Below are 11,347 nucleotides of genomic sequence, written 5' to 3' on the forward strand. Positions count from 1 at the left end.
TGTTTGGAGAAGGGTGTGGGATGCCCTGATCCTAGGGCAGAAGTGCTTTGGGGACAGAAAAGGGAAGTTGAGGCCAGATTAGCCAGAAGGGAGTGGTACCAGAAGGTGTTTAGCACCTCCCTGAATGCAGGCTTTCAAAGCTGCCTCTCCACAAGGCAGGCCTCACCCTGCAAGGAGGCTCCTTCCTGGCTGCTGGCAGGACTCAATTTTCCCCATTCCTCTGCATTATTAAGCACCCACCATGAGCTGGGCACTGCGCCAAGTGCCAGAGCGAGGACAGTGGGCACAGCAGACAGCCCACAGCCTAGTGGGGAGTCAAAGATTAAACAAAAAAACCACACACAGCACTAGCTGCTGGGAGAGGCTGCGTGTAGAGGGGCCTAAGTGCACAGGCTCTGGAGATAGATGGCCTGGTTCGGCCCTTTCCTAGCCACTGGCTCTCAGCAATGTTACTTAACCTCTCTGAGCCTGTTTCTCCCTCTGGAAACTGTGGGTGGTAACAGTCCCTGTCTTCTGGGGCTGTCAGAAGAATCAAGTGAGTTCGCACATGTAAAGCACCGAGCACCAGGCACAGGATCTAGAGCGTGGAAGTATTAGCTGCTTTATCACAAGTATCCGTCATTGTAATAATGACCCCTCCCCTTGAGTGTGGCCTGGACCTAGTGACTTCTCACAAATACAACGTTGCAAAAGCGATGGGATGCCACTCGGTGTAAAAGTGGCTGTGACTTCCATCTGATCACACTTTGCTGTTGGCACTCTCTCTTGCCCTTTTGCTTTGCTCACTGTCCTGTTGTGAGATGCTCTATGGAGAAGCCCACGTGGCCAGGACCCAGGAAAGGCCAACAGTAAGGAACCAAGGCCTTGGCACAATAGCCCCCAAGGGCCCAAATCCTGCCAACAACGCCATGAGGGAGCTTGGAAGCGGATCCTGTCCCAGTTCACTCTTGAGATGACTGTGGCCCTGGCTGACACCCTGCTTGCTGCCCGTGAGAGACCCTGAGCCTGAGGGCCTAGCTAAGCCTTGCCTGCATTCCTGACCCACAGAAACTACGAGGTGACACATGTGTTGTCTTAGCTGCTGAGTTTGTTATGCAGTAATAGAAAACTAATACACCACCAAAAGGAAGGCAGGGTCAGTGGAAAGAGAAGGAAGAGCTAAGATCACAGAGATGGCACCTGGGACAGGCACCATGGAATTACAGGATCTCCTGGGAGGAAGGGCCCTAACCTCTTTCTATCCCCCTATCTAACGCTGGAATCACCAGCCTCTATTTCTATTGCTGTGGTGACAGGAAACTATCTTCCAAGTTGGTCCCTTTTGGTCATGGTCAGCTCTCATTGCAAGGAAGGTCTTTGCCATCTAGAGCAGAACCTTTATCCCTGCAGCCCCACCCTTGGCCAGGTTCTGCCCTCAGGACCACAGAGTACAAGTCTAATGTCTTCTTTTCAGCGTGGCATAAACACGTGGGTGTGGAGTCAGAAAGTCTAGGTTCAAATCCCAGTGCTGCTGTTTACAGCTGTGTGACCCTGAACAGGCTGCGTAACTCCAGGGCCTCATCTATAAAATGGAGACAATAACAGCATCTGCCTTCTTGAGCTACGCTGAGGCCTAAATGAAATAAACTCAGGATGTCTTTAACACCTGGCCTGGGGCACAGCATGTGCTTCATATTTTCCCCCACAACGACTTCAGCAGATTAGAGATGCACGTGAATCACTGACTCCTCCCATCAAGACATGGGGCCTTCCTCCTTTGCCCGTGAATCTGGACCTATGACTGCCTGACCGACAGAATGGGGCGAAACCGATCTGTGCTAGTTTCAGGGCCCAGGGTTTAAGAGACTCACAGCTCCTGTTCCTGTGTCTCGGTCCTCGGTCCTTGTGCCTTTGGAGCCCTGAACTGAACGGAAGGAGCCTAATTGCCCTGAGGCTGCCATGCTGAAGAGGCCACCTGTGGGAGCTCTGGTCAATAGTTCCAGGGTGCCAGATGATGTGAGTGAAGCTGTCTTAGGTCTTCCAGACCAGCCCATTCACCAACTGAATGCCACCAAGTGACCTCAGCCAGTAATACACGAAAGAACAGAATCACCCAAACGAACGCTGTTGGAATTCCTGACGCACAAAACCAAGAGAGACAATAAAATGGTGGTTGTTTAAGCTGCTAAGTTTGGGGCCATTTGTGGCATAGCTATAGATAATCAGAGCAACCACTGTCCAAATATTTGAAGGTAACGCTTTTCTTCCAGAATGAACCTGTCCACGCCTCTCAATTGTTGTTCACATGACAGGGTTTGAAGTCTTAGGACCATTGTGATCAACTGTCTTCTGGACAGTGGAAGCCCAACAATAACACGACTCACAGGGTGGTCTGACCAACAGTGCCAGTCAGGACTCTATCCAGAATGATCTAACTAAAAAGGAAATGATTGACTCACAATGGCTTCAGGAATGGCTGGATTCAGGTGTTCCAGTGATGTTCCAGTCTCCATTTCCTTTGTCATGATTTTATTTTCAGGCCCTTCTCATGGAGACAAAAAGCTTTAGAAATTCAGCTTCACGTCCTCTCAGGTTCAAGTGTAGACAGAAAGAGTGACTTCCATTTCCCCAGCATTTCCCCAGCAAAAGTTTTGGTGATTCTTTTTGGTTCATGGCTGGGTGATCCAGAGCCAATCACTGTGGCCAGGGAGGTGGAATGGCTTGGGATCCCAGAGATGGAGTCTACACCATCCAAATCATAGGGACTAAAAGGAGAGAGGGGAGATTGTACAAAGGAATACTAAAAGTACCTCCACAAGGGAAGGATGAATGGATGGCTGTGCAGCAGAACCATAAACATCCCCCTCGGCAGTTAGGAGAGTAAAAGCTCACCTCGTTCATTCTAGATGGCATACTTCTATTAATGCAGGCCGGGGCCACATCACTGGCTCACACTGATGACGAAATCCGAGTAGCTGGTGTGTGTGGGGGGGTATTTTTCCTCATCTAATGCTTCTTGGCTTCCCTCTCTAGTGTGTCCCAAGCACAGTGAGGCTTTCCCGGGGCGTGTCGCTGAGCAAGACTAGGGCCAGGCCCCCCTCACCTTCGCTGATTGGTCATCCCTCCCCTCACAGAATCAGAATGATTCAGGGCAGACAGCTAAGGCCTGGAGGCAAATTTTACTGCCAACAGGGGTGGCTCAGACCCAAGGCTAGATTCAAGACCCTGGGGGCAAAAACAAGCCCTATTGTCTCTTCATAGTGTTGGATTGTTTCCCCTGAGTGGGCCGGTGACCACCTGATTAGAAACCAGGAATTTTGCCTATAATGTGCATGTATATGTAAATGACAACAACAACAAAGTCTGTCCACTGCTCCAAGAGCAGACCTTCAATGCTCTAGTCCACAGGGCTGCCGGACACAGATTTCTGAGACCTTGGCTCTGAAATCAGAGAAAGTTTGCATGTGCCCTTCAAATTCTAGCACAATTGGACCATTTGACAGGATGAGTAAACTGAGGCTCGGAGGGGCCCTGGCACATAACTGCCTGAAGGTCAATCAGCAAGTGAGTGGAATGACTGTTAGAATTTAGTCCCTCTGATGGCTCAACTCTCCTGCCCTGTTTGGTGTTTTCATCTGAGTGAGCACACAGGTCCCAGGGCGGTGGAAAAGTTTTTTTACTTTCATTTTGTAATCGGTCCTAATGCAAGGTGGGGGCTGGGGAGGGAGGGGACATTCAAGGGATTACCGCCTTTAATTCATCTGACAAATATTGATTAAGCACCTACTGCAAACTTGGCCCTGTGCCTGGGGCCAGAGCCACATTTTGGGGAGCAATGACCGTTCTTGTTTTCAGTGGCGGGCTGGAATGGGGAGGGACACAGATATCAATCCAACAGTCACACAAGGTCCTGCATATTACAGACATGGAAAGTGCCAGGAAGGAAGAGGACAGGATGTTTACCAGTACGTTCCACAGGCATCCTGACTGAGCATGGGGTTCAGGACGGGTTCCCCAGAGGAAGTGATGTTTCCACAGGACCTTAGAGTAAATGCTATGAGAACAGCCTGTCCTTGCCCGCCTCCTCACTGAACTCCCGGCTGCAGCAACCAGCATACCCTAAGTTGCCAGGAACCTTCCAGCGACCAGAGGTTGCTGACTCCTCTGATGACACACTCTGGGCATTCCCAGGATGATGATCTAAGGTCCGTTACCCAGAAGCCAGACACACTTGAGCAAGGGAGCTGGGTGTGCCTCCTCAGAGAGGAATTTGGCCGCCACCTCCATTCTTCTCCTCAAAGCACACTGGGGAAGAAATTTCTTGTGGGGTTTTCCCTTCCAAATGCTCCAGGGCAATGCTAACTTTCCAACTGGCTGCTTCTTCTGCAGGCTGGAGTACAACTCCTTCCCCTCCCCTGCCTGGCAAAGACCTTCCGGCCTTCCTTACCTACCTCCTCCCAGACTGGACTGACTTTCTTCTTCTCTGTTCCCCCTGGCCCTGAATGAACCTCCGTCCTAGCCATGACCCTGGTGTCACTTTTCCCTATGCACTCACGGGGCCGCTCCCATGACTATGAGTTTCCTGAGCACCAGGCTTGTAGTTTCTTGATCCTTACTTTCCCTTGTTGATGTCTACCTTTCAATGATCTACCCTTAGCAGCTGCTGGATGTTTTGATTCGAATCACTAGGCTGTGCTATGCACTAGCTCTGTGACATTGGGCAAGTTACTTAACCTCTCTGGGCCACCATTTCCTCCTCTTTAACATAAGACTAAGGGGGTTGGGGCGCCTGGGTGGCTCAGTCAGCCGAGTGGTCAACTTTGCTCAGGTCGTGATCTCGCAGTTCGTGAGTTCGAGCCCCACGTCAGGCTTGCTGCTGTCAGCGCAGAGCCTGCTTTGGATTTTGTTCCCCACCCCCGCACCCCAATCCCTCTCCTGCTTGCTCTCTCTCTCTCTGTCTCTCAAAAATAAACATTAAAAAATAAAATAGGACCAAGAGATAGTCCTTATGTTGCAGAACTTTTTACCTCAATACCTGGGGTTCATTGTCTCCCCACTCTGAAGTATGAAGAGATGCACACAAAATGAGCAGCAAAAGGGACGCCTGGGTGGCTCAGTCAGTTAAGCGTCTGACTTCGGCTCAGGTCCTGATCTTGCGGTTCATGGGTTCAAGCCCCGCATTGGGTTCTGTGCCGACAGCTCGGAGCCTGCTTGGGATTCTGTGTCTCCCTCTCTCTTTCTTCCCCTCCCCTGCTCACGCTCTGTCTCCCTCTGTCTCAAAAATAAATAAACATTTAAAAAATTTTAAAAACACACACACAAAATGAGCAGCAAAATGTATTAGAGTATAAGATCAGAAAGGAAAAATAGCAGGAAAGCTCTCTTTACAGAGAGGAGGCATTTGAGGGTGAATACCCATGACTATAGGTAAGGGTCCTTGTTTTGTAAGGTTCTGGTTGCCCCCCACTTCCCTCTTGTTCCTTCTCAGGTTCTACCTTTATTGGTTTGATAGCTCTAGGTGCTGTGTTGTCCATTCCTGATTGGCTCAATTCCATGGTATGAGGGGTGGTCTATGGTCATACTGTTCCTTGTGGGTCATAGGTTTTACGGCCTACTCATTTTTAGTCAGATCTTTTGTCAAATTCCTGGGAAACCTGAGGGGGAGTAGGTGGTGTCTGTTACATTCCTTAAAAAAAGATTTTTTTGATGTTTATTTATTTTTGAGAGAGAGAGAGAGAGAGAGAGAGAGAGAGACCATGAGTGGGGGAGGGGGCAGAGAGAGAGAGAGGGAGACACAGAATTTGAAACAGGCTCCAAGGTCTGAGATGTCAGCACAGAGCCCAATACAGGGCTTGAACTCTGAACAGCAAGATCATGACCTGAGCTGAAGTCGGACACTTCACTGACTGAGCCACCCAGGCACCCCTGTGTCTGCTACATTCTTAGGAGGAACCTTTCGCCCGAAGGGTTTGCTGCGGTCAGACACTTCAGCATTGTTCCAAAATAAGTTTTTTTCCCCACCCAGTGACTTCAGGTCCTAATCTTTCCGTCTCTCTGCCCATTTTATCCTATCTTTCCCTATCCTACTTACCTCGTAGGGTTGTTAAAAAACAAAATTCAACTGGGTTAATTTGAAGATCTAATTGGCTTTATTAAGTGATTCATGAATCAGTATCCCATCTTGCAAGTAAGGGGGAGTTCGGAGGAGTTGTACAAAATGGAAAGTTTTTATAGGAAAGAAAGCGGGGCAAGAAAGTCATGAGCAAAGGAAAAGAAAGGATTGTTTTAGGCAAGGTCACCTTCCTTAGGTGGAAGGGCAGGGTGGATTAGTTCATCCTCCTTTGGGAAATAGAGAGGGCCCCTGTGACAGATTGCCTCATTGGCGCTGATCAGAAAAGTCCTCATTGACCCTTAAGACTTACACTTCTGCGGAAGGTTAAAACTGCAGTTTAGGTTAGGTATTTAGCCCCCGTTTGGTGACGTGGCCTAAGGGACACCATTTGGGGTCAGTAGTTTTCTTTTTAGCAGTTGTTAATGGGGTTAAATGAGAGCCCGCACAGAACACGCTCACTAGCTCACTACACTCCGTAGCACACAATAAAGCACTCTATATACATTGCCTAGATAGGTTGTCCATAACCATCCCATGGGCTTACCATGCTGTGACACGATTATTAAGTCTTGACAGGTACAAAGAGGTTTTTGTAATCTGGTCTTCCAACAGATTTTTCTGTCCAGGAGGGGGCCCCAAGACCCGCTCCGCACCCCTCTACCCCAGCTTTCCCCCGCCCCCCAAATATCTCGAGTTCAAGCACAGGCCAGGGGGCAGGGTGCCGGGCGCAGGGCCCAGCGGCCCGGGACGCGGTGTCCCGGCTCTGCACCCGGCCCTCCCGCACGTGGTGGCCCGCGGCGTACGGAGGCGGTTTCTGGGAACCGGGGCCGGCGGCCGTGCGCACAGCCCCGTGCGCCGCGCGGCCGCCGGTGATTCAGCGCGGGGCGTGTGCAGGCGGCGGCCGCACGGGGCGGGCTTTTGCACTCGCCCCGGCTCCTTCCCGCTATAAAGGCGGCCCGCCGCGCTGCGCTCCACCACGCCTCTTCTGAGCGGCCAGCCACCTCTCTGCAACCGTCTCCGGACTCCAGCTACCGCTTCTTCTCGCCATGGATCCCGACTGCTCCTGCGCCACCGGTAAGCTCGGGTTCGGGGCCGCGCGTCGGTTGTAGAGCCAGAGAAGCAATCTCTGACGTCCCCTTCTCTTCTTGATCACTCACTTTCGGGGTGCTAACTGCCCCTCCCCAGAGCCTCTCGGTGTACCTCTCTCTAGGCTAGTCGAGCCCCGCTCCTACCGACGAGGGGTCGGACTTCATGGCCTGTCCGGGTCCCCACGGGCAGGTTGTGGAACTGAGACTCAATCCCCGGGCTGCCAGCACCCATTCCCGCGTTCGAGTCCTCCCCAGGGACGGTTCCGTTCTCACCGCTGCCTTTCTCCTTGCAGGTGGCTCCTGCTCGTGCGCCGGCTCCTGCAAATGCAAAGCCTGCAGATGCACCTCCTGCAAGAAGAGTGAGTGCCTTCTTTTCTCGTCCACCCCCTACCCACCGCCACCCCTAGCCCATACTCCAAGGGGAGTTAAAACAGGATAGTTGATGCCCCTTCCTCGGGAAAGGTGCTGCCTCCACGATGGGCCCCATAGGGGAGGACCGGAATCACTCATCCTTTGTGCCCAGCGCTCATCTCTGCCGGCTTCTTCCCTTTCACAGGCTGCTGCTCCTGCTGCCCCGTGGGCTGTGCCAAGTGTGCCCAGGGCTGCATCTGCAAAGGGGCATCGGACAAGTGCAGCTGCTGCGCCTAATGTCCCGGAGAGCCCGTCCCCGATGTAAATAGAGCAACGTGTACAAACCTGCAGGGTTTTTTGGTTTTTGGGGTTTTTTTGCTATTTTTTGTTTTGTTTTTGGTACAAACCTGATCCGTTTGCTACATTCCTTTTTTTTTCCTATAAAATACGTGAATTATAATAAAAGTTGTTAAATTTTTTCTCGCTTCTGTTTTCCTTTGCGTGCCCAGGAGGGCTGGGGTAGCGGATTGGACTGGAAGTGCAGAAACCTGGGTTCTGTCCACAAATGTTAGTCCCTAATAAACTGAGTGCCTTAAGGCAAGTCAGGTTACATCACCGAGCTTAACTTTCTGTAAAATGGAAGAGCCAGAGGATATAAAGGCATGAGGACTCATCGGGTCCGTCTGTTATCATGTCAAGCGTTGATGGCACAGAAACTTCTCAATCCAGAATTTATTTCTTTAATTATAAGTAATCTCTAAGCCCAAGACGGGGCTCAAACCTCCTACCTGAGATCAAGAGTCACATGCTCTAGGGACTGAGCCAGCCAGGTGCCCTGTCAATCCAGAATTTCTCATGCTCCATGGTTTCTCTGCCCAACCTCAGATCCTCACCAGATTTTAGGCTTGAAAAGTGACTAAAGGGAATTGGAAAACAACTTCTCACCTGTTTGAATCCTACATGGGGTTCTCAAACCCCTGTGGTGAAGGAGTAGTTTTTACTTTCTATGCATCACAGACTAAACCTTGGTAAAAATATATTAATTTTACAAAAAGGCCATAAAAGAACAATATGATGCTCATGTATTTAGGTTGGACACACATAGTTTCAATAAATACATGAAGAACAAAATTAGAGATTTTAAAACACTGCGCATATGTATGTTCACTGAAGGTGTTCACTGAGCACTAGAAACAATTCACAAATTCCCCAGTGCTGTCGACCACACACACCTGAGTAGCTATGTCCTGGATGTGCTTCCCCACAGAGAACTTGGCTTGCTCCCTGCCACTGTGCCACTGACAGGACACCCAGTACCCCTGAGAGCTCCCTGTTGTGACTTGGCTCTGAGTCTTTGGAAGTTCCTCCCCAGGTCAGGCTGGGATCCGCCCCTACAAAATCTGCCCTTGGCAACTTGAAACCAACAAAGTCACTAGGGAATTGGAGACAATTGCCCAGCCATTTCCCCACAAGAGGGAGGCCATCCAAGAACTGGTTCCAGATGAAGTACTTCATGTCTGTCTGTGCAGGGTGATGGCCAGTCCTGCAGTTTGGAAGTCTGCGGTGTTTATTAGGCAGGAGAGAGGCCTTGAGTGACTTGTAATTAGTGCCAACGGTTAGTCCCCCGGGGCTCTTTGTGGAGGGAGTTGCTACTTGATGTTCAATCAAAGAGAAAGTGAGTCATGTGGCCCTGAATCAGGACCATGCTTGCCTGTGGGTGCCTGGTGTGAAAAGGGGATTTATGAAGCCAGCCCGTGCCCAGAGCATGGGCTTTGCTGTCAGGCAGTCTGGGTTCACAGCCTCCTTTGTCACAGGTGGAATGACCTGGGCAAGCTGCTCAACCTTACTGAGCCTCGATTTCCCCATGGAAAGGAGATTCGGTCTCTATGTGGGATTAAATGATAGGCTCCCGGCTCCCAGCTAGGGCTTAATAAACAGTGGTCATTACGTCCACACAGACATTCATGGAGAGGGAATCCTATTGAATCCCAATAAGCTCTTAGGGAAAGGGTCCAAGAGTTTGGAAGCATTACTCTAGGCTGGAGGTTAAGGGTGGGATTGGAAATTTGCTGACCTGGTGCTGGAAGGAGGGTGGATGACCAGCCTAATGCTCCCAGGGACAAGATGCTGCCACGGCATTTGGACAGACACAAAAGTCTTCACCATCCTTCATGCCATTTGGTCTGCAGGAGTCAATGAGAGAGTGAACATGCAGGGGCTGGAGTAATCATGCCGTCTTCAGAGAGATTGAGCCAACTGTCTAAGGTCACGCAGCTCCTAGTCAGGGGTCTGAACAAATACAGCTGGCCTCAGGCCCTGTCCACAGCTGACTGATCATGATGGCACCGGGTGCTAAATATTGCCTCTCACGATTCAAAGGTGGAAGGGCCTCTGGAGATGGACCAATGGTGCCCCAGCTTGGGAGATGGGACACTGAAGGCCAGAGAGGTCAGAGAGCTAATGTAGAGGATGTGACTGTCAATTCAGTGCTCTCCCCACTGCTGCTCTGTGCCAGGTGTTCAGCGTCCTTACTTTTCATGTGAAGTCATGGTGTGGGGAGGAGGGTGAGGGCATGATGCAAAGCCCATGTGAGTGCAAATCCTACCCATGTCACTTACAGCTACGTGACGTAAACCTCTCTGGCTTAGTACTTCCACTGTAAAAGGGGCAAAGAAAGGCATCTGGCTCAAAGGATTGAATGAGTTAATACGTGTAAAGAACTTAGAACAGTGTCTAGCACATCATAAGTGATCTATTAATATTAGCTATTACTTTACTTTTATTATACATAGCATAAGGCACATTTGTTACCTCCTGACAAATCAGCCAGGCCTGGGATGCTATTACTTTATTATTATCATGCATAACACAAGGAGTATTTATTTACCTCAAATCAGCCTGGCCTGGGGTGCCAGGTTATGTGTCCTGTGTGGTCTTTATCAATTGCAGGAGAATGTGGCCCTTGGGCAGAGAACATCATTCAGAACATCACAAAACTGTGATTGGAATTACAGGTATAAAGCTACGAGGAAGATGCTCTGTGCCTTAGATCAGACACCAGAAGACACCTGCCATCTTTTTAACATTGTACTTTAAAATGATTCATATTTTCTTTAATTTAAATGAAAGACAAACTGTTTATGATTACTAAAAATGGGAATCAATCTTATCCTAGACATAGAAGATAGCCAGAAAAGTATATATAGTGTATGAAAATATACTATATAAATATATATGTATTTCATTTATGTCACTTATGGATCACTTCATTTGCTACCCATAGTTTGAGGTGGCAGCTTGCTCTTATTGAAAAGGTCTCAAGCAGTAGAGAAACATAAACATACCTAGGTCAAAGTCAGGCTTATCTTTCCCCAGGGAAGCTGACTGGATTCAGATCAGTGTCCACTTCTAGCTGTGTGACTTTGGCCAAGTAATTTAGACTCTGTGCTGTAGTTATCCGTTAACAAAAACGGCTCAAAAGTAATAGTAATTCCCTATTGGGGTCTTTGTGAGGGTACAAATTTCAAAAGTGATTATAAAATGGCCTGGCACATAATAAGTGCTATGTAATTCTTGAGATGCTTAAAGAGTAATAACTACTTTTCTTTGTTATTTTAAAGCCAGGTCTCCCTATTACCTAAAAGAAAGCCTCCTTTGTGGGCATCTTACGCTTTGGGCAAGAGTGGGGCCAAGTCTGGAGTGCGGTGCACCTGAAGGCTGTCGGGCGCACTAGATTTAACCCAAAAAAGGACCTGGAGAAATGTGCCCATATATCTTTTCCCTCCTGGAAACGGACAGAGGCAGTGGTCTGTGTCCC

General features: G+C 49.5%; 1 protein-coding gene across 1 annotated transcript; it reads left to right on the forward strand.

Annotated features, from left to right (window-relative positions):
* The first annotated feature begins 7,036 nt into the window (after positions 1 to 7,036).
* LOC102960748 (metallothionein-1) lies at positions 7,037 to 7,954 on the forward strand. Its single transcript, XM_007090188.3, has 3 exons — positions 7,037 to 7,165; positions 7,473 to 7,538; positions 7,736 to 7,954. Exons 1-3 carry the CDS (start codon positions 7,138 to 7,140, stop codon positions 7,825 to 7,827), a joined length of 186 nt encoding a protein of 61 aa, XP_007090250.1. The 5' UTR covers positions 7,037 to 7,137; the 3' UTR covers positions 7,828 to 7,954.
* The last annotated feature ends 3,393 nt before the right edge of the window (positions 7,955 to 11,347 follow it).

This window comes from Panthera tigris, chromosome E2 (assembly GCF_018350195.1).
Source record: "Panthera tigris isolate Pti1 chromosome E2, P.tigris_Pti1_mat1.1, whole genome shotgun sequence".
Taxonomy (NCBI): Eukaryota; Metazoa; Chordata; class Mammalia; order Carnivora; family Felidae; genus Panthera; species Panthera tigris.